The sequence below is a fragment of the Dichomitus squalens genome (assembly GCF_000275845.1).
Source record: "Dichomitus squalens LYAD-421 SS1 unplaced genomic scaffold DICSQscaffold_42, whole genome shotgun sequence".
NCBI classification, from domain to species: Eukaryota; Fungi; Basidiomycota; class Agaricomycetes; order Polyporales; family Polyporaceae; genus Dichomitus; species Dichomitus squalens.
Genome location: NW_006766924.1, coordinates 167,948 through 188,660, shown reverse-complemented (window position 1 = coordinate 188,660; position 20,713 = coordinate 167,948). Strand labels below are relative to the sequence as shown.

General features: G+C 53.6%; 5 protein-coding genes across 5 annotated transcripts; all 5 read left to right on the top strand.

Moving 5' to 3' along the window:
* The first annotated feature begins 1,171 nt into the window (after positions 1-1,171).
* Positions 1,172-3,216, top strand: DICSQDRAFT_139580 (uncharacterized protein). Its single transcript, XM_007368986.1, has 11 exons — positions 1,172-1,260; positions 1,312-1,346; positions 1,408-1,574; positions 1,702-1,765; positions 1,820-1,914; positions 1,971-2,058; positions 2,113-2,309; positions 2,374-2,389; positions 2,441-2,492; positions 2,551-2,597; positions 2,665-3,216. Exons 4-11 carry the CDS (start codon positions 1,740-1,742, stop codon positions 2,966-2,968), a joined length of 825 nt encoding a protein of 274 aa, XP_007369048.1. The 5' UTR covers positions 1,172-1,260; positions 1,312-1,346; positions 1,408-1,574; positions 1,702-1,739; the 3' UTR covers positions 2,969-3,216.
* A 219-nt stretch (positions 3,217-3,435) lies between these two features.
* On the top strand, positions 3,436-5,869 carry DICSQDRAFT_110557 (uncharacterized protein). Its single transcript, XM_007368985.1, has 7 exons — positions 3,436-3,650; positions 3,709-4,025; positions 4,100-4,201; positions 4,256-5,391; positions 5,450-5,522; positions 5,589-5,696; positions 5,761-5,869. Exons 1-4 carry the CDS (start codon positions 3,549-3,551, stop codon positions 4,791-4,793), a joined length of 1,059 nt encoding a protein of 352 aa, XP_007369047.1. The 5' UTR covers positions 3,436-3,548; the 3' UTR covers positions 4,794-5,391; positions 5,450-5,522; positions 5,589-5,696; positions 5,761-5,869.
* Positions 5,870-6,430: 561 nt separating this feature from the next.
* On the top strand, positions 6,431-10,951 carry DICSQDRAFT_110551 (OPT oligopeptide transporter). The gene is made up of 20 exons (XM_007368984.1): positions 6,431-6,574; positions 6,624-7,040; positions 7,100-7,622; positions 7,684-7,755; positions 7,817-7,986; positions 8,041-8,202; positions 8,257-8,311; positions 8,375-8,406; positions 8,459-8,516; positions 8,569-8,813; positions 8,864-8,975; positions 9,029-9,083; positions 9,142-9,452; positions 9,502-9,588; positions 9,645-9,708; positions 9,764-10,037; positions 10,093-10,181; positions 10,236-10,468; positions 10,533-10,725; positions 10,786-10,951. Exons 3-20 carry the CDS (start codon positions 7,541-7,543, stop codon positions 10,799-10,801), a joined length of 2,310 nt encoding a protein of 769 aa, XP_007369046.1. The 5' UTR covers positions 6,431-6,574; positions 6,624-7,040; positions 7,100-7,540; the 3' UTR covers positions 10,802-10,951.
* Positions 10,952-13,331: 2,380 nt separating this feature from the next.
* Positions 13,332-16,968, top strand: DICSQDRAFT_139577 (uncharacterized protein). The gene is made up of 12 exons (XM_007368983.1): positions 13,332-13,524; positions 13,582-13,894; positions 13,965-14,067; positions 14,133-14,398; positions 14,463-14,555; positions 14,616-15,418; positions 15,490-15,846; positions 15,904-15,984; positions 16,046-16,165; positions 16,214-16,651; positions 16,698-16,745; positions 16,801-16,968. The coding sequence occupies exons 1-6, from the start codon at positions 13,394-13,396 to the stop codon at positions 14,886-14,888; spliced, it is 1,179 nt and encodes a 392-aa protein (XP_007369045.1). The 5' UTR covers positions 13,332-13,393; the 3' UTR covers positions 14,889-15,418; positions 15,490-15,846; positions 15,904-15,984; positions 16,046-16,165; positions 16,214-16,651; positions 16,698-16,745; positions 16,801-16,968.
* Positions 16,969-17,151: 183 nt separating this feature from the next.
* DICSQDRAFT_110544 (uncharacterized protein) lies at positions 17,152-20,347 on the top strand (the record flags this gene model as incomplete). The annotated part of the gene is made up of 9 exons (XM_007368982.1): positions 17,152-17,388; positions 17,447-17,529; positions 18,623-18,672; positions 18,725-18,819; positions 18,876-19,321; positions 19,385-19,576; positions 19,633-19,648; positions 19,709-20,079; positions 20,149-20,347. The coding sequence occupies exons 1-9, from the start codon at positions 17,188-17,190 to the stop codon at positions 20,345-20,347; spliced, it is 1,653 nt and encodes a 550-aa protein (XP_007369044.1). The 5' UTR covers positions 17,152-17,187.
* Between the last annotated feature and the right edge of the window lie 366 nt (positions 20,348-20,713).

Genomic DNA, 20,713 nt, shown 5'->3' with positions numbered 1-20,713 from the left:
AAGAGGTTGGCACAACCTCTGCAGTCTGACGCTATTGTGCGAGCTGCTCTAGTAATTCGCGTGGCTATGCACGTTGGTTGTGAATCCCTTTCGGTCACCCCACTCCACCATCTTGCGTTCAGTCAACGGTCGTCCGTCCACAAGCCGGCGTTTGAACGGGAAGGCGGTATGTCCAACAGCAGCTCTGTGATCGCGATGACTGCTATTGATCCTACGCATCAGCAACCGTGTATATTGAATCTTTTGAGGCCACAATCACGCCCTAACGATACACCGCAGGTCACCCGCACTCGGCATGGTCCTCGGTTGCTACGTTGCTCCGCAGGGGTCCCTGTCGAAACCCCTTCATTCGTCCCTACAGTCGACTTCAGCTTGCCCCGGTCGGCTTTTGTTCCATCGAGAGGCGGACCTGGTTGTAAGAGGTTATTCTCGGTATGCAAAGCGTGCCTTACGGGAACAGACTCAAAAGATGCTCGACGTCTGCCAAGGACTTCGGGGCATGCCCGAATATCTGAGCAGCATTGCGACTGATCTGCCGCGCCTCCGAAGGCGCCTACTCCTCCGACCGCTCGGACGTGCTGTCTGTTGCTCCTCGAGCCATATTCAGGTTCTGCGCATATATCTCGAGTGGTGCAAGACAAATCATGTGTTCTCTAAGCGAAACTGCCGGTAGTAAGCCTTCTGTGCATAGTGCACACTCAAAACAACCCTTTTGGCGGCATGTAACAATGCCCTTGCTGAGGTCACCGGTGGGCGTAACGGGCGGCTGTGGCTCGGAATTCAGGTGATGCATCGGAAGGTTTGACTGACGTGACAACAACAGAACTCTCCAGATCGGAGCGCCAGCGTCGAACATTTTATCGCTCGTCGATGGCTGCCTTAGGCACATTTCTACTGTACGACCTTGCTGCTTGTCTCCCCTAGATGTTTTGCTGAAGAGAATGGTAAAAAGTCATCTAGGCATCGATCGCGGCGCATACAGGGAAAGGTGGTGCCCAGCCAGCTTTCGAGGGGCAGTTGGCTCCCGGTAGTACCGAATCAAACGAAACACGCACCCGGACAAAGGAAGCCCCGGTATCGGTACAAATTGCGGTCTTTAAGGTTCCGCAGGCTCAAGGCCATCACATATAAAATACTGAGGCCGTTGTTGTGTACATGCCTGTCGACACGCGGCATGTCCGAGCCAGACGAGTTCCTTCTATCCAGCGCGGTGTCGCTGTCTGGCGTCACACCCGACATTGGACCCTCCTTTAGCTTGTTGTAAGTAATCGAATGGCCATAAAGCAGGTCTTCTGACATTCTCTCGTTCAGGATTTTCATGCACTACTTGTGCCCTGCGATCACATGTATGGTCCGCACGCTCGAGACCATGACAGCGCTTTCTGAGTTAATTCCGCTATTGCACAGCAATCGTAGTATATGACTGGGCGATATCTCTTTCTCGAGAGTGCCAGCTGTTCGGCACAGGGAATGCCAGAACATTCTCAGCTTGGCTGTATTTTGCGAACCGATATACCAATCTCTTCAGCCAAGTAGTGGTCTTACCCATGTACCTGCGATCGCTATCTCCTAAGGTATGTGCCTTCTCTACGTTAGGGGCCAGCACATTGACTCTAATTTCTGCCTAAATTCCTGCTAGAGGTACTACGTGACCAATTTGTCTAAGCTTTACATTCGCTGACAACATTTACTCATCATCTTAGCTGCACTCATATTGTGTTAGCAATGAGCATCACATCATGCCTGTCCATGATTCCGCCGGCCGGTGCGTACTGGTGTATCGGATGCTACCAGATACCTATTGAATTGTGATGTGAAGTTTTCAATGGCCTGAGAGCATTTGCACTCAGCCGATCATGGAGTGTATCCATCTTCATCTTTGGGCTCTCATTGGTGCCGTTCGCATCTGTGATGGTCTGTACACTTCCTTTGACAATAATCAATGCTGAGGCATATAGATCGTCAGATAGAGTTCGGATACCATTTCACCGGAATTATTGAACCAGCAGTACAAGGGTGTGGGGTTACTCTTGCCTATCCTATTCCTCTCATACGCATGTACGTCAGATGCCTGCTTATATCTGATCCTCCGCTTAATACTAACCGATTCAGGAGTATGTACTCAATTGGCTGGAGAGGCTACATAATCTCACACCACATTGTAGCCACCATTCTCAATCGCACATGTACTATCGTCGCCGATACCCTACTCATTGCGCTCACGTGGCGATCACTTCGTAGGGGAATATTTCTTGATAGATGCAGGACCCTGACTAAGACAGATCTCATGGGAGTTTTGCTACGGGACGGTGAGTCCCCATCTACATTTATTTTTCTTTTTGGTTGAGCTCCAACTTGATCCACCATTCTCAGGGACTTTCTATTTCATGTGAGTTCCGACCACTCAATGACCCCATTAGGTTCAAACGCCCCTTTACAGCGCACTTTTGACAACCAACATCTTGCTGATAATCATTCTGCAACGACCGCCAGTGAGCGCTGATGTTGCTGTCTGCCGGGGTATGGCCTCGCGAATTAACCTTTCTGTAGTTGAACCTCGCATCGGGCGACATCATATCGCCCTATATCACAGGCTCGTATGTCTTGGCCCTCCATATGAATGCGAACCTTGCCTCTGGTGGCATACTGATCTGTATCACTCAGGCTGTCATCCACCCTTATTTCTCGCTTTATGCTTGACCTCCAAGAAGCTTATCAGCGGAAGACCGTCATCCTTGTCCCGGAAGACCTCCTGTGTACGTTGAATGGTAGTGGCTTCCTTTCAAGCGACTCTATCTCTGCACTAGGCTCGCTTGCGGCCCACATAGGTGCCGCCGACTTGCACCTTGCGGATGCACCGTGGGACAACACAGTCGAAGCAAGAGTGGATGCAGTCGCTGAGCCGCACGATGCCGTGCCGTCCCTTAGAGCTACACAACACGGGTCGCATCTTGGGAGTAGGCAATGATGCCACAGCCTCACCGGGGAGATGCCCTGCGGATTGATCTGAGATGGCAAGAGGGAAGTCAACCTTCAGAGGCTCTCAAGCGTAACAACTGCGCTACTGCACTCCGAGCACTCCTTGAATTGTGCACTTCATAGTCCCTCACTGTGCATTTCCAAAGTCTGGTTTTATTTCTCGGAGAGAGGACCCTATACTAGCTGTACTAGCTCAGTTCATGCCAGTGGAATCATGTACTAGAGCTGCATCTAAGCATATACATACTTACATGTACTATCGACCTATTAGGTCCGTGTTCCGTGGGAGAAGAAGCGGGGGAGACAAGCCCCCTTAAAAGTCTGGACCTTCGTGTATCAATTCGTAGCCGCCGGCACATGTCGCGCTGTCTAGTGACTCGGATGACGAGGACGAATTCATGATCAAAAACGTCCTTCCGAGCTTAGTACCTACTCGTCGCCCCCTGCCTCCTTACCAACTGCCTACTGCACAAAGCCACACGCAGCCTCATACAATCCACATAGTTAGCAGTGTCCTCGCTACTAATCGAGTCTTCAAGTGCTGTTTCAAGCAGCTAATTTAACCAGAAATGCAAGGCGAAAATCCCCGTGATGCTGTCCACGAGGACCTGTATAGGGGCGCTGTGCAAGTCCCCGCCAGCGCCACGCCAGTGATGGATGCAGACGAAGAAGTGAGGATATTCTGCCCATCTCTAGCCGCAATGTTCATTGCTCACAAGCAGTGTGCAGGTGTTCCTTTTATACACGAACCTCGCCGCTAGACAGACTGCAGATGGCTCATCCAGCTTCCGTGGACTTGGTCATATAGACTCCCACAAGGATATGCTCACAATCTCCTTGAAGATCGAGGGACCGAGCAGGGGACAATCCGAGGACGAAGGTGGCATTCCCGTGGTCCACAAGAGTCATGCATCGCGACGCCCTCGGCGGAAAGTGCAAGGTCGCAAGCACGATGTCAGTGAGACACTGGAGGTGGAGATCTTTCAAGACAAGACCGCCTTGCGCAGTCGCAAAGGCGACACAGGGAGTGTCGTGTGGCATGCAAGGTAGGATGTGGAATCGTGCTGTGCTGCCGCGACGATATCGACCTGGCTCGCGTGATCGGTTCTCTCTAATATAGCGTCGATTTCGCCGAAGTCATTTTGCAGCAGCTTCGCAACAGATCCCCGCACGGATTTTTCACTCCAGAGGGGCTGGCACAAGCCCACGTAGTGGAACTAGGGTACGTCTCATGCATCATGTTCACTGATTGAGCATCGAGCGAGCACTCTTGCAGAGCGGGAACCGGGCTCCTTGGTGTCCTGCTGTCGCCCTTCGTGCACCAGTACACGATAACGGATATAGAGGATCTCGTTCCCCTCATCCGAAAGAACGTCACGAGGAACCTGCCTATACCCCTTACCTCCCCGCCCGAACCTAAACATTCTCCGCCCAAATCGCCGATACCCAACGTCGTCACGATGGCGTTAGATTGGATACAACTGCACAATGCACCCGCTTCCTTGCGACCGAGGCTAGTTCCCTCTGACCCGGCAGACATCTTACTCGTAGTGGACTGCATCTACCACCCGTCCCTGCTGCCCGCCATGCTTACGACGATCGACTACCTCGCCGTGCCAGACAAGACCGCCGTCGTAGTCGTGGTGGAGCTCCGGGCGGAGGACGTGATAAGGGAGTTCTTGCAAGGCTGGCTGGACAAGTCTTCTTCTCAGGGCGAGTGGGAGATTTGGAGCGTCGGCGAATTGCTAGAGGGTCCCTATGCGGTGTGGGTGGGATGGAAGACGGCGTTATCGCAGAGTGAGCGGCAGCAATGACAGTCTTGACGGGGCCGAGTGTACGTATGTAGAACGGGATTCACATGTCTTTCTGTCATCAGACATGATGAGTGGGCCGTGAGGCGAGCTTGGTCTTTGCGCACGTTAGATAGTAGAGGCGGCGCGACGTGGGGAATGAGCCAATGCACATGGTGATAGACGAAGGGAGGCTGCTATCGCTTCCCCTTCGAGCTCCCTTTTCGCCTCGACCCCTTGCCACCCGCCCGATCCGCCTTTTCCAACTTCCGTTTGCGTTGCTTCTGTCGTTCCGCTTTCCTTGCGGCGCCGGTCTGATACTTGATATCCTTCGCCTTGGCCGACGTCTTGATCTTCGTCTTGGCGTCCTTATTTTTAGGTTTTGTTGTCGCACGAGCCTTGCTATCTGATGCAGGCTCGGCAGGGTCCTTTGGCTGATCGTGAGGCCGGGGTGGAGGTTGAGTGCCGTGGATCAGGCTGTCGGGGTCGAACTCCTCGACCACGGTGACCGTCGCAAGCTGCTCCTCGTCTTCGTACTCCTCTTCCTCCTCTTCATTGGCCTTGCCCTTGCCCTTGGACGATGTCGTCTGTATGCCGTCCCATTCGCTATCGTCATCCTCGTCTATCGAGTAGGACGTCTTTCTCTGCGTTCCCAAGTCCAAATGTCAATGGAGACTCACCAACGATGCCACCATACGCCCGCTCGACTTCCTCCGCATTCTTTAGAGCCTGTTCTGCGAGCATTTTTCGATGCTGACAGAGAGGTTTTGGTGACTTTGGTGAGAACGAATCCCACAGCAAGAAGTCACTGGGACACACCTCCCGACGAGCCTCTAACCTCTCCTGCTTTTCGCGCTCCTGCGCTTTCTTCCTGGCAGCTTCTGTCTTTTGCACCTTCCGCTTGTGAAAGCCCGTCAAGAACTCCCTGTGGTAGTGCGTCGTGGCCCTTTAGCTGTGCGTCTCGAAATTGTGCAGGCACTTTACTTTACCTACGCGCATTGTCGTCGAAGAGAAGTTCCTTGATCTGCTCTTTCCTTGCTTTCTTTTTAGCAGCGATGATTTTGTGTGATTTCGTGAGCGTGGCGAGGTTAGAAGGTGCCATGCTTGATGTGGAGGTGCGGTAAGTGGACCATAGGCTAGGGTGGCTGAGATGTCGATGGGCGCCTATTGGATAAAATCCCTATCACGTGGGGCGGCGACCTCTCCGAACGTCGTTGGTCCTGACTGCATCCTAAATGACTTCAGACAGCTTCCAGGACCTCTACTTTTTCCCGCTTTAACTATCTGAGCAGAGGGTTCAGGGGATTCTCGCCGGTCGTGTGCACTCGCAGCTGTGAACGGCCTCCGGTGGAAGACTGAAAACGCCTTCCAGCCATATGGTGCTGCGGGAACTCGTCCATGCATTAGTCCGACGATTCCCTTTTTTAACGATAGTTCCTGAAACTAATCCACACTCCTTGATTCTGCTCGAGCGCATTCGACCCGCTCGACAGCTCCTATCTCACCTGATGCTCTTCAGGGTCAGGTCCCGCTGCCCTTGTTTGGCGGCAGAAAGCTGTTAGTTTGGCAGATTTTATCGGCTTAAGCAATCCCCCCCTTGCCATTCCGCCATCTGGCGGACGCTGCAACTATCCGGTTCTGGACACTCGGCATCGCCGGAGGTTGGCTCACCGATACTGCGATCTCCCAATGCCCAAAGAACTCCACTGACTCTGTATCATGAGCTTCTAGATGCGGCGCCGAGTTCCATGTCGCTGTGAATGTCGCTCAGGCCTTTCCGAGCTCCGGATACACCGGATGGGACCGTAAGTTACGCCGCCTGACATATCTACGTTTTCGCTGAATTGTTTGTAGGCCGATATCCAAGTGCAATGGCTACTATGCTGTCAATGACGGAGTCCGAGAGGCGAACAATCCAGGTGTTGCGGGCCGTGTTATCGAAGTCCTCCACGCTTCCTCTGCCTGTTCCACGCGTCCTATGTGATTCTAGGCGGGGAAAGCCAAAATAAGTCCACAGCGCACGTCATTGTGAACCTTTTTGGGAGTACACCGGGTGCTGCGGAGGAACGTCGCAAACACTCCTCCATGCGTTAATTACCAAGATTCAACGCGCCCGCAAGGTCATCCCGGGCCATTTCCTGCAGGTCCGGACTGCCGCCCTGGCGCTCTCCACCACTATCTATCGTCCCTGGCTTCATTAGACGTCCACGGAGCGTGGTGGCTATTCCAAAGTAGCAGCAAGGAACCTTCCATCGCTTTCGAGCTTACATGGTCCGTTCGCAATTTTAGGCTCGCGGCCCAAAGTAGCTCACAAGTTCCCTCGGTTCTAGCGATGGCATGAGAAGCCTAGCCGTTCTCACATGCCGATGAGAGCAGGTCTGCACAACTTCATCGCAAGACGCTGTCATGCCTTCCTTCATCGAGTACAACCTTCTAGTGAGACAGCGACGTTCGGCGGAAGTCATACCGCTCATAAGGCCCTGAGCTGGGCGCACGTTCCTGCGGATGTGTTCATGCGCACATGCGGGTTAGCCGTCAGGCATGCTACCGTAATGGCGCATGATCCACGACCTGGGTGCGGTGGCCGCAGACCCACGCTTGGCAGGACCGTACACTGTGATAAGGCGTGGTCCAAGGCGCACGAATGAGCGCATTCCCTCGAGACACAAGTGGCGTCTCTTATCGCGTCAGGGAGTAGGACTCGCACGGGGTACAAGAACCCTCGCCCGTACGTCCCCACGTCCGCAGGTCCTCCCACCTCTTACCCCGCCATGGCACACAACGCTGAGAGTTCCGAGCGCAACAGCACCAGCGCGGCCTCCATCGAGGAGAAGGTTGACGTCGAGAAGGCCCGTGAGTGATCCAGGCTCATCCGCTCGTCAGTCTCTAAAAAGCGTTGTTTTCGTCTTGGCAGACATCCCTAAGGTCCAGGACATCATTGCGGAATTTGATGACCCGAACATTGACAAGGATGCCGTCTTTCTTGGTGCGTACCCCTTTCACCTCTTACCTCGATATATGCGCTCATTGACCCCAACACTCGTTAGAGGACGACTCTCCCTATCCCGAGGTCCGCTCTGCGGTCGCCAACACCGATGACCCAACCATGCCCGTATCATCGTTGCGCGTCTGGGTGATTGGACTCATCTGGGCGATCATTATTCCCGGCATGAACCAGTTCTTCTTCTTCCGTTTTCCGGCTGTTAACGTCACTGGAGTAAGACTGCTACATCTATTCGCACGATGAGCGGTCTCTAACAACCCCGCCCAGATCGTTGCTCAGCTAATCTCCTTCCCTGTGGGCCGTGCTTGGGCAAAGTTCATGCCGAACTACAAGATTTTTGGCATCCCACTGAACCCTGGTCCATTTAACGTCAAAGAACATGTCCTAATAACCATCATGGCCAGTGTCGGGGCTGGATCGGCCTATGCGGTATGTTGTAAGTCGCGGATGGTGGATTCAGGATGTTCATCACCATTGCTGCAGACCGATATCGTCGCTGTACAGCGGGTGTACTACAACCAGATTTACAACTTCTCATGTGCGTACTTCCCCATCGAAGGCGATCTCACAACAGCTCATCCGCTTTACCTTGCAACTCTAGACCAGTGGATGGTGGTTATGAGCACACAACTTGTGCGTGCGCAGTATGTTGATGAAGGCTGCGCATCTGACAGGCACGATCTAGATCGGCTTCTCGATTGGTGGTATCGCCCGGCGTTTCCTCGTCCAGCCTCCTTCTATGAGTAGGTTCATCGAATGCCATACTATTTCCCCCTCACTCAGACATACCATCAGTCTGGCCCGCTAACCTTGTCACTTGCGCACTCTTCAACACCCTCCACCAGAATGTCTACGCGGGCATGGGTAACCGAGGTGGCATGAGTCGCGAGAAGTTCTTCTTCATCGCGTTCGCATGCTCCACTTGCTGGTACTTTTTCCCCGGGTACATCTTCCAGGCGCTCTCGTTCTTCAATTGGGTCTGCTGGATTGCGCCCAACAACGTTGTCGTCAATCAACTGTTTGGATACAGCAGTGGGCTGGTGAGTTACACTCGCTGTTCAGTCTCGTTGTTGTGTTTGATGTTCGTTAGGGCATGTCATTGATCACCTTCGATTGGGCGCAAATTGCGTACATCGGATCTCCGTTGGCGACGCCATGGTGGGCCGAGGCCAACATTGCTGCCGGCTTCGTGTTCTTCTTCTGTAAGTGTCACATCTGTGATTTCGAGTCATCTTCAGAACTCACACAGCTGCAGGGCTCATTGTCCCTATCCTATATTACACGAATGTCTGGTTCAGTCAGTTCATGCCGTGAGTTGACGCTTTGTGAGTATGCATAGGACGACTGGCTTACACAAAGTGTCCATAGGATATCGTCTCGCACGTCATTCGACCGCTTCGGCCAGAGCTACGATGTGTCCAAGATCATCAACGACGATACGACGCTGAACGTTGCGAAGTACGAGGCTTACAGCCCGCTGTTCCTCTCCACTACCTTCGCGCTCTCCTACGGTCTCTCGTTTGCCTCGATCACCGCGACCCTCATGCACACCTTCCTCTACTTCCGCAAGCAGATCTGGGTGCAGTCCAGGCGTTCTATGAGCGAGCAGCCTGACATCCACGCCCGCTTGATGTCGAAGTACCCGCAGGTGCCCGAGTGGTGGTACGCAACGATCTTCCGTGAGTATTTTCGACCGTTTACGTTGGTCATGGGCTAATTCCGCTCTAGTCACGATGTTCGTCTTCGGCATTATTTCCATCGAGGTTTGGCACACGCAGTTCCCGGTCTGGGCATTCGTCCTTGCTCTCATCATATGTAAGGACATCTTACCTGAAAAGGCTTGGGCATATCCTGACTGTGGGGACTCAAAGCGTTCGTGTACACGATCCCCATCGGTATGATTCAAGCCATCACCAATCAACAGATTGGCCTGAAGTGAATACTCTCATGCACCATCCTTGCTCCGTGTACTCACCGAACCGCCCATTAGCGTCATAACCGAGCTCATAATCGGTTACGCCCTCCCCGGACGTCCTATCGCCATGATGATGTTCAAGACGTGGGGATACATCACGATGGCCCAGGCGCTCACCTTCACCTCCGACTTCAAGCTCGGCCACTACATGAAGATCCCACCGCGGCCTATGTTCTGGGCGCAAGTGGTTGCGACGATCATCGCAGGGACGGTGCAGCTCGGCGTGCAGGCATGGATGTTCACTAACATTCCAGACATATGTACGCCCAACCAGTCCAACGGCTTCATCGTAAGTCTACATGTACTTTTTTGCGATTTACGCTCCACGCTAAGCGCTATCCCAGTGCCCATCCACGCAAGTCTTCGGAACCGCATCTATCATCTGGGGCGTCATCGGGCCCGCGAGGCAATTTTCCAAGGGCCAAATCTACTAGTCCGTCCGATCTCGTGCTCCCTTCCCCACGCCTTGGCTTATCTTGTCCTACAGCGGGCTCGTGTTCTTCTTCCTCTTGGGGGCTGTCGCGCCGGTCGCCGGGTGGCTCATCACACTCAAGTGGCCGAACTCGTTCTTCAAGTACGTCAACTTCCCCGTCATCTTCAGCGGCACAGGCGCCATCCCGCCCGCGACCGCGTTCAACTACGTGCCCTGGTCGATCGTTGGCTTCACGTTCAACTATGTCATCCGTCGGCGTCACTTCTCGTGGTGGACGAAGTACAATTGTGAGTTCGGTTGCGCCAGGCCTTCTCACCTGACTGGGGCGTGAGGCTAATGATGGAAATGCAGACGTACTTTCTGCTGCACTCGACTCCGGTGTTGCCGTCTCTGCCATCTTGATCTTCTTCATGCTGCAGTATCCTGACAATGGGAACATTGGAAAGCATACCATCCAGACGTGGTGGGGCAATACTGTCTTCTTCAACAATGCAGATGGCGCATCTGCCCCTCTCAAAGTCCTTCCTCCGGGTGGATCCTTCGGGTAAGTTGCTGATGGTTGGTTCCACTTGTCATGCTTAACAGCTCACAACATGTTTTCCAGTCCTACTAAGTGGTAATATGTATCCTTAGAACGCTGTAACAAGAAATCCTATAACGATCTGCGACGAAATACTATGTACGACTAGTGACGGCGTCCCAGCTAGGTGATGTGGTCAGCCTCATGGACTACATGTATATTGTTCGGAAGCCGGATATATCGATGTGACAGAGCTGTCTTGTGCGCTGTTCAGGAGACCTTCGAGGCGACGACGGTAATTTCGTATCCAGCGCTCTGGTAGACCTCGGTCAGCTCCCCGGTCTCAAGCACATGCCCTTCCACGTGCTCCTCTGAAAGGCAGGTTTGCGTAGATTGGCAGAGGGCTTCCTGCGGCTTTGCTCTCACTACAACTGTAGTAGTTCAATCGTCCTATCCTGTTGTGCGCGATGCACATCCGACTGCGGCTCGACGATACTAGCGCTGCACCAGAAGTGCAAAATTCGCGCCCTTACTCAAAATCTCCCGACTCACTCGAGATTGTACTCCCGGATCTTCATAAGTACATTCTGTGATATCTCACCTATCACCTATAGTTTTTTGAGCTTCAAGAACGGAGCGATTGGGAGACCCGAGAGAGAAGATTGAGTGCAACAGTAATGCAACTAGTTGGAGCGTCTCAGTAACGGCGGCGTCACGCTGTCGAACGGCAATCGGCGGCATTTTGTAACCCCACTAGGACAAGACACACACCTCCGCTATCCCGGCTGAGCACGACTGAGATCAGGTCCTTTTGGAGCTCCGACAGCCCGAAGGTGGCTGCTTGTCACGCTCAGGAACTCGTTCAGCTCTCTAAGCCTACCTATTGCTCCTATAGCCTCGGAAAAATAGACGTAAGTTCTTCTTGCACTTTAAGAACACACATTGAAACTTGGAGAGAATCAGACTGCAAGAACAGTGAGCCGAGGCCATTGATGTCGTCAAACCCCTCATCTTCCCAACTAATAGTCAAATATCTCGACAACCTCAAGGCCGTTTTGTCCAATTCTTTTACGAGACCATAGAGTAGCTTCATACGCACACGACGCAAAAATAATCAGGTTATTTGATGAGGATCTGATGAATAGCGCCTCAATTTGCACTTCTGTTGCAAGATTTCACTATTTGCACTTCTGGTGCAGCGCTAGTATGATCCATCAAGGTAGCGTAAAGGGTCGCTTGCGCTCAGCGCTTGATGCGACCACTTTCCACGCTGGCTTCGTCTCATGTTTATCGACTTGACTTCCGGCCGCTCTTAAGCAGCCTCAACAGTAAGGTCAAAATCCACTGACCGAAGTCCTTGGCATCGCCCAGTCCCTCACTATCGATGGAATGCGGTAGTGCTAAGCAACGGAAGACAACCCTTAGAGCTATCCTCAAGCGGAGAAGCTCTGGTTAGAGATCCCTTTCAAGGTCGCCACTTATCACCATAAAGGTAGCAAGGTAACGTCCATGACACCCAACTTGAGTATATGCTCGATCGTACGGTTATTCCTAGTCATTTCCCTACTATGCCATTGGCCAGGCAACGCTTGCTTGATCCAGGGTCTTAGGGTGGGTTCGGATTTCGCGTTCGCCACCTATCATGCTCTCCATAAGTTTGACGTGGAGTCTGATACAACTCACCATTTTTTGGGACACAGACGACATTTTCAGGCGCAATAGCGCCTGGAGCCCGAGAGTCAAACTCAAGACTGGTACAGCGCGGTGATCAACAGGAGACGAAAGAACTTCTGATAGGAAGGGTGACGACGGAGGAAGTCTCATACCAGACCCATATGCTTGGGCCAATTCTGAACTTTTGGACTTGTCTGAACAGCAATTCAGCACGAGTCGCCGAGTCCATCCAGAAGAAGAGGTCCTCATCGCGGGAGGTTGGTGACCCAAAGGGACTGTCCGGTAGCATTACGGGGTATCCGCATAGATCCAGTTGTAGTGCTTGTGTATTATGGTGCAGTTCACTTAAACACCTCCACTTTTGTACGCGATTAAGCGCGCGCTTATGTGTCACGTGACTTGGCAGTATGCTCGAATCGGTTGTCATTACTTACCAGGCTGCACAGATGGAAGTGCAAGCCCAAGGAACCTCCATAGAGCCGTTACCCCACGACACGATAGTGTCTGAACCCTCCCATACATGGCCCAAGTTCAAGGATGCCGATCTGTACAGGCAATGGTATGGTATTATATAAGCATAAAATTACTCTTTGGGGATATAGACGCCCAGATCACGTGCCGTGGCAGAACTGGTACGGCCATTTTTGCCAGTTCTCACCCTATCGAGAATCCCCTTTGGGGATCGCTTCCTCTGTTCGATTCCTTGAAATTCACACAAAATTGACCGAGATCATGAATATCTGGAGGACTTATGACACGGCGCCTAACAGCGTACAAAAGTGGAGGCGTTTAAGTGAACTGCACCATAGAAGAAACTGTGAGGCAACAAATAACGTCTGGTTGTGCCTATGATAGTTCGTCGCAGTGTGGTTCACTAGACGCCCGAACAACGTCGAACCGCGTTTTGGCAGCGCGTCTTGCTGGTGTCCAGCAACTTCTCAACCAACGACTATCACCGCTGTGCAGCCACATCCTGCTCCTTGGATAAGAGGGTGCAAACTTATACCTGAACAGTACTATGGCCGAATATGAACTCCGGTTCTCGCCTGCATCTCAATCAGACACTGGCGCTTTCAAACTACTCGAGCTTCCACCCGATCTCTGCAAGCTTATCGAGGCTTCCGTCGCCAGCCTCGATAAGCCTCCGCAGTACGCCCCCTTTCTGCACGTCCATCAAAATGCCCATCGACTGACTATGCTCGTTAGGTTCACCATCAAAGGCGCTCCAGAGGACGACGCCGTCCTGTGCACAGCGGACAAAACTTATACCATCCGCTCCGTTGTTCTCTCAAATTCGGTCTGTGTAGTCACACCAGACCCCGCTGTGTCACACGTAGAAAATGATGAACCAGAACCAGTAGAGGAAGTCTTTATTCGTGACCAGTTGAATGAGGTCATCGAACTTGTGCCCAGCGTTCCCCGCCTGTACAAGCTCAAGTTGCTCCTGCGAGGACAGGAGTATGACGAGGGCCACGAAGATGAAGACATGGTCAGCGACGACGACGACGACACTACGTCCGTGAGTGTCCATACTGAAGCTTGCTAATCTTTGGGAATTTGATCTCGCTAACCACTGAGCATGAGCACAGAGAAGACAGCGATTCAAGTATGATGACGCGCGAGCCATGATCCAAGCCAGCGACGCTGAGCTGGACAAGGGTCTTCGCGACAGACGCGTGCTCATGCTCAACGGTAGATACTCATCTCAGTCTCATACGCAATACATCAGACTGACAATACTACTGCTATCCGCCCAGGCGAGCTCCGTCCAATTGCGCTCTCACACCTTACAACGATCCTCGAGCTCCTCCTCACCAATCTCGTTTCCCTCTCCCTCTCGCACACAGCGGCGCCTATCTTGACCCTCACCTCCTCCCTCGAGGACGAGCACGACATCAAAAGGGACGTCTCCCGCCAGGTCATGTCCTGGTTCGGTCGGTTTGACGAAGACGCGGGGACGTGGGAGATGGACGTGAACGCTGTCATTCGGGAGGTCGGCCTGGGCATCTTGCGCGCGTACAGGGTATGCCTCCCATCCCTCACATCCCACGGCATGTACTGATGGGCACTGACGATGAATACCTCAGAACGAGCCAACGCCAGAGAAGGCCTTCCTCGGCGAGTGGCGCAAGGCTGTCGGGGACACCTTCGAAGAACACGTCTCCCTCCCGCTCCTTGCCGTAGGTCCTCTCTGCTTCACTTCTCCTTCCTGTACACTCACCTTCCTCTCAATCCCCAAGGGCAACTACCTCACCTCACCCGACACGCTCGCCGATCCACCCACCTCACTTCTTACGTACTTCCCATCCTCGGAACTGCCCGCCGAGCCCGGAGCGCGCTTCGTGGAGCTCTTCATCGCGCGGCCGCGCTGGAAGATCGAGGAGATCGCGCCGTTCCTCGCGGACGTCGCGGTCGACGCGAAGGAGCGGGACAAGCTGCTGCTGAAACACGCTAGGACCGTTACGGACCCCGACGGGATTTGGTACACGGCGAGGGCAAAGTACACTGGGTGAGCATTGGAAGGATTGCGTAGACGGTACGTGGACTGGGTCGAAGCGCTCGACTACATACAGCATGTAGCAAGATCCTGGGGATGTGGGTTGCGCAAGACATATGGTGTCGCAGGATTGGTAGGGAGGTACAGTAAAGTACTGTGCAGCATCCGTCTCTTACAGACAATTATCATGATAGAAAACAAAATCAACAGCGCAGCGTAGCAGTCCGAGCCAAGGCTGCCATCATGATGTATCAGGTTATTGCCCGCCCGCGTGTTATTTGCGCCGCTGTTTCCGCGGGGGGTACTCCTCGTCGTAGTCCATGTTCTCGTCCTCGTCGTCCTTTATGCGACGCCCCTTCTTCTTCCCCTGCTTCCCTTTCCGCTCCGCGCCCTCCGCCGCGGCCTCGACGAGCACCCACAGATCGCGGATGATGTCGGTGCGCAGTCGGATGTCCGGATGCTTCTTTCGGATGTCCGTGCGCAGCTGGTATATTGCCTGCGCCTGATCTTGCGCGGGCAGGTCCCGCAAGACGTAGAGTATCACGCCTGCATGTCACATAGATCAGCCTCACGATTCATACTGCATGACGCGCTAGGCCGGGATTACTGATACTCACCGGTGAAGACGAACTCGGCTGGGGCGACGCGCTTCTGGATGTCCTGGAACGCGAAATTCAGCCTCGAGTCGTCCGCGATGTGCCAGAACCTGCTCAGAAGGCTGCGGATAAGGTCCTTGAAATCCTCCTTCGGGGGGTCCATGCGTGAAAGCCACTTGTCGAGGTTCTTGGAGAGCGGCTGCGAGTGCTCGGGGTACATGTCGCAGCAGTACACGAGCCCGGCGATGAGCTGGAAGTCCTGCCCGCGCTTGATCGCGACGTTGATCTTTTGCGTGAGCGAGTCTTCGAGGTAGACGTAGCGCGACTGTAGCTCCCCGATCCATTCTGTCCATGGCGAGGAGATCGCTTGCAACTTTTCTGTGGGGAGTGAGTAAGGGGAGGAGGAATACACAACTATCACAGAAGAAGAAGCACCTGCGGCTGTAAGCGCGACGCCGAGCTGAACCCTCTGGAAGATGTCGCGCTCTATCAAGTGTGGAAGCCCTTCGTACTCGACTGTACAGTGTGAGCGAGAACAACTCCGATGTGGTGAGCTGCGGTGAAACAGGAAGCTTACCACACGTAATGGTCTTCTGCGCGAAGATTTCCTTAAATTTATCTGGTATTTCTAATCGTGACTTCTTGCGTGCATTTGACCGAGTGTACCACCAGCTCTTCCCAGTTTCGTGATGTTTGTCTAACAATTGTCAATAGCAATCAGGGCTCTTGAAAGGAGTCCACTCACAAGCAATCTGCAAACAACAATGTGGATGTCAGTATTACGGGATAGTGACACATCGGGACTTCATGTGGCCCTGAAACCCATCGCATGTGACGGGAGCAGCCAAGGGCGAAGGGTTCCCTCAACTCTCTGGTGGCAAATGCAGGGCGGACCTCTTGTTTGGGGCAGAGAGTCTTTTCGCCGGCGAATCTTGCGGGAGGAGCGCATGACTCACGAACAGCAGACGGACTGCTAGAAACGAGAAGGCGCGATCGAAGCAAGGACTCACTTGTCCGTCGAAGAACCTCTGGATGGAAGTTAAACGCTGCTTGCCGTCTACACAGCATTTCACCTTCTCGCCCTCGTCGTCCGTATACACCGCGAATACGACAGGAGGTACGTAGTAGTTGCGGTATAATGAGTCAAGCAGCTTCATCTGCTTGGCCTCGGGCCAGACGATCTCTTTGGAAAATGAGTATACGAGTGGCACTGATGGCATACTACGCACCTCTTTGGTAGGGAGGATTCAGGTCAATCACGCCTTCGTGGATCAGCCCTGTGCAGCTTCAAGATGAGCAGGAGGCGATGCTATAAGTGCATCGGATACTTACCATGCAGTTCCTTCGTGGTGTAGAACTTCACTTTTGGGGCGTTCAGACATGTCCCGAGGTCGAACCTGTTCGGGTCATGTTCAACCTCCTCCTCCACGAGCTCATCCCAATCGTCTTCCTCATAGTCGCTCATTGCAGAGGTACCCTTGCGGTCGGAGTTGACAGGCGGCGCACGGCCAGGGAGGGGATGGAGAAAGCACAGTTATACATTCATTGACGAAACCAAGGTGTTGCAGCCACACGGCGCGGATGTTCGTGTGTGGGCGTCTGTGGAACTGCGGCAAAGGCCGACGACGGCTCGCGGCGCAACCTCGACACCGTCATACCCGTTCTCGTTCCCCACCCCTCCCCGTTGTGCTCCTTGCTCGACAGCCAGCGACTGTGTGCATGGACGCCTCAACGACCTCTTTCTCCGACACTGCGACCTCGGCCCTCCAGACAGCCACCGCTACGCCAGAAGTACCTCCTAGCGACTCCGTGCCGGCTCACCATGCCAGCCCCGTGGTGGCTTTCATCATTGGCCTCGCTATCATCCTTCTGGCATCCATTCTTAATGCTGCCGGACTCAACTTGACGAAGCTGGACCATGTGAGTTCATTCCGCTCGTACGCTGAAGCTAGGCAGCCCCTTGAACGGATGGCACTAGGTGCGCACAAGTGCAATACCGAAATCTGCACGACGACAAGACTGGTTACGACCCTTATGGCTGCTTGGAATGCTATTATACATGTGAGTGTTCTACTTCTTTCATACTTCTGAGCACGTTCGTGCGATGCGGATTGTTGAGCGGGTTTGGTCGAACGAATACGGATCCGTGCCACGCAGCCTTCGCAGTCAAACGGGCGGTCAGAGTACTCGTTTTTGGAGGGCAATCCGTTCTCTGATCATCGATCACAAATCGAGTACGCGAATAGAGTCTTCTCGCTGGCGGCTTTGAATCGCCGTTTCTCCCGTTCAACACCAAAGAGGAGCTCGAATCACCTGTTCTAAACCGATTGCGAAAGGAGTCACATAGAGTTTTTTCCGCAATCGGCTCAGCACCGGATTGGATCTCCCCAATCTGCCTGCTATGTCCTGTAGATGCATTGTACCCGCCCTATTGCAGGTTGATTATTAGCAGCCGAAGCGATGCGCGGGATACCCACCTCAGCCATAGCTGAACTGGGAGCGATGCCGAAGCTATCTACACAAGCGGTTCCAATTCGCCTGCGAAAGGACCTTAAGTAGCCTAGGAAGTCGGAAGCCAGCTTTGACCGTTCCGCGACAGCTCATTTCTCCATATGATTGCACACCGTTCGAACGAGTGTTCGTCGAAGAGTCGGTGGAAACGGCGTTGCTTGAAGTAGAAGCGACTTCGAGAAGCAGCGTTCTTCGGTCGGTTGTGCCCGGGCCCCTGTTCTCTCGCCATCTCCCACAGACCGGTCCTCGGGACACCCTCTCTCGAGTATGCCTGGCACTCCTATGACGGATCAGCGCAGGAATTCAGGGCTTCATTGATACTCCTCGGGCTGCAAGGGTACCGCGTATGGCCCTCCGGACCTCAGCCTCCACTTCTTGCAGAGCATATCGCAATATGGAAGTGTATCCGTGCCTCAGCTCACCCGCGATGGTACGCGAATGAGGGAACTCGCCCCCTGCTTGTCATGAGCTAGTGAATAGTAGGCATAATAGCTATGATATGTGCGTCCCAATCTGGCCAGAGACCCTGGCAAGATAATGAGGACCGGTTGTCAACCATATTCCGGTTTCACGCCAGAGCCGTCTCGCACGACCTTTTTCCTTACTCCGGGACAATTGGAACATATGCTGATGTGTCATACAGTTTATCGCAGCTGATTGGAAGCACTCTTGCTCTGGAGTACATGCGTGCAGGTTTGTCATTCTCGTCTACCATCTTGTGAGTCCCAGCTGAAGTCGACCCCAGAATATGTCGCACCTTTGGGCTCCACATCCTTAATTTTCAACTTCCTGTTCGCGAAATTTTTGGTTAATACTCCCGTCACGAAGACCGACATATACGTGCGTCGCTCTTTGACTGTAATCTGTAACTGTCAAAAATGCTCATGGTCTCACAGGGTACTATCATAGTAATCATCGGCGTAATTGGCATCGTCGCATTCGGCTCGATCAATAGCGGTCTCGCCACGGAAACAGATGCAAAACACCTCACCGAATTATGGTCTCGCGGCAACTGGCTCGCTTATTTCTTCTTCATGTTCTTCGCCCTTCTGTCCCTTTACGTCTTCACCTCACATCTTGACCAAGTCCTTGCCGCGCGTGCCGACTTGACAGCGGAGCCTTTTGCGGGCATGCGAGCGCGCGCTGGCGGGCTTATCACTCCACCCACCTTCGCGGGGAAAGTGCTTGCGTTTTGGGACAACGCGATGATGTGGACGAGGGAGAAGCTCGAACTGTGGACTGCGGCACACAATGACAAGCGCATAGCCTGGACGCTCGGCATTGGCTGGGCATGCTGTGGTGGCGGACTTGCGGGGGCGACACTGGTGTTCGCGAAGGCGTCGTACGTAGACCAATTGTTGCCAATCGAACGCGAGGATTCGTCGGCTCACAATCACCTCCACAGTGTGAAGCTCATCTCCGGCGCCATGTCGCATGAGAACACCGGAAATCAATTCGGGCACGCGTCGGTGATCTTCACATTCATCTTCTTAGCTGTCACAGCTGTGTGTCAGATCATCTGCTTGAACAAGGGCCTTGCCGTATACGACTCGACCCTCGTCGTTCCCGTCTTCTACGGCGTTTACACGGGCTTAGGGTGCGTTCGAATCACCATCTGTCATTGGAAACTATACTCAATCGTTCCACTATCAGATTTCTCGATTCTCTGGTACGGCGCATCCTAGCGTCAGCCTTTGTTCTCGCTCACTTTGCGATTACTTGCTGACAGATCTTCAACGACGAGGTCGACGCCTACCCGTCTTGGGGCCTTTTCCTCATATTCTGCGCCATGATCGTGCTAGTCTCCGGGGTCGTGCTTCTCACGTACAAGAAGCCAGAGCCCAAGGCTGCGGCACCCTCATCCGGTGACCCGCCAAGAGGACGCGGCCATCGAAGCGCGACCAAAGCTACTTTTGTCACTCCCGGTCTGGAGGAGGAGGAAGCGCTCCAGCAGGGCGCGGACGCCGAGCACGACGATGCGGCGATGTGGCAGCTCGGCGACGCGAGCGATGACGAAGACGAGAGTGGCGGTGTACGCTCTCCGCGGTCTCCGCGATCACCTCGTTTGCAGCCCAGCTCTCCTCGGGCCCAGCGCACAGCGTCCGGCAAGTCCCTTACGCTGACCGCGAACGCAAACGCGAGTCAGAGAAGCTTGCCGCGAAGCCGGAGGCGATCGCGTGGAGAAGGCGAAGAAGCCGGTATGCTTTCCCAAGACCACGACGATGACGACGAAGTTGAGGCCAGGAGGCGTACATCCTCATCATCGGATTCGGACGCGACGCTTACCCGGCCCGACGCTGCGACATACATAGACGATGATGCGTTTGGAGCTTGGGAAGCTGCGCCGGCCGGGAAGGCGCGGACCTGAAGATTGGCTACATGTATCCGCATGGTATGGCCGCAGTTTATGTGTATACCTAGAATAGTTGGATATCCACAAATTTCTACGGACGGCGCGCACAATTGTCGCGATTTTTCCTCCGAAGATGTGCTTCACAGGACCAACGCAATCTGGATCGGTCGGAAATGGCAAGTCTTCTTCCTCTGGCGCTCGGTGCGTCAGTCCGGTGCCTTCAACCACAATTCTGCGGCGTTAACTAATGGTCCGGGTGCTACTCCACATACCCGCTTGCGGGGTCCATTTGTAGGCGACCAATCATTGCGTTGTCTCTGAGCGAGTCACCGTTTCTCCTGCGCAAACAGTCGGGCTTTGATATTCCAAACCAACCAGGAC

Coding starts and splice junctions, on each gene's coding strand:
- DICSQDRAFT_139577 (XM_007368983.1), top strand. CDS start 13,394: ATGGCCGAATATGAACTCCGGTTCTCGCCTGCATCTCAATCAGACACT. Junction 13,525..13,581: donor AGCCTCGATAAGCCTCCGCA/GTACGCCCCCTT, acceptor TATGCTCGTTAG/GTTCACCATCAAAGGCGCTC. Junction 14,068..14,132: donor ACGCGTGCTCATGCTCAACG/GTAGATACTCAT, acceptor CTATCCGCCCAG/GCGAGCTCCGTCCAATTGCG.
- DICSQDRAFT_110557 (XM_007368985.1), top strand. CDS start 3,549: ATGCAAGGCGAAAATCCCCGTGATGCTGTCCACGAGGACCTGTATAGG. Junction 3,651..3,708: donor TGATGGATGCAGACGAAGAA/GTGAGGATATTC, acceptor AGCAGTGTGCAG/GTGTTCCTTTTATACACGAA. Junction 4,202..4,255: donor GCCCACGTAGTGGAACTAGG/GTACGTCTCATG, acceptor GCACTCTTGCAG/AGCGGGAACCGGGCTCCTTG.
- DICSQDRAFT_110551 (XM_007368984.1), top strand. CDS start 7,541: ATGGCACACAACGCTGAGAGTTCCGAGCGCAACAGCACCAGCGCGGCC. Junction 7,623..7,683: donor GGTTGACGTCGAGAAGGCCC/GTGAGTGATCCA, acceptor TCGTCTTGGCAG/ACATCCCTAAGGTCCAGGAC. Junction 8,976..9,028: donor CGGCTTCGTGTTCTTCTTCT/GTAAGTGTCACA, acceptor ACACAGCTGCAG/GGCTCATTGTCCCTATCCTA.
- DICSQDRAFT_139580 (XM_007368986.1), top strand. CDS start 1,740: ATGCCTGTCCATGATTCCGCCGGCCG. Junction 1,915..1,970: donor TGCCGTTCGCATCTGTGATG/GTCTGTACACTT, acceptor ATCGTCAGATAG/AGTTCGGATACCATTTCACC. Junction 2,598..2,664: donor TCGCCCTATATCACAGGCTC/GTATGTCTTGGC, acceptor TGTATCACTCAG/GCTGTCATCCACCCTTATTT.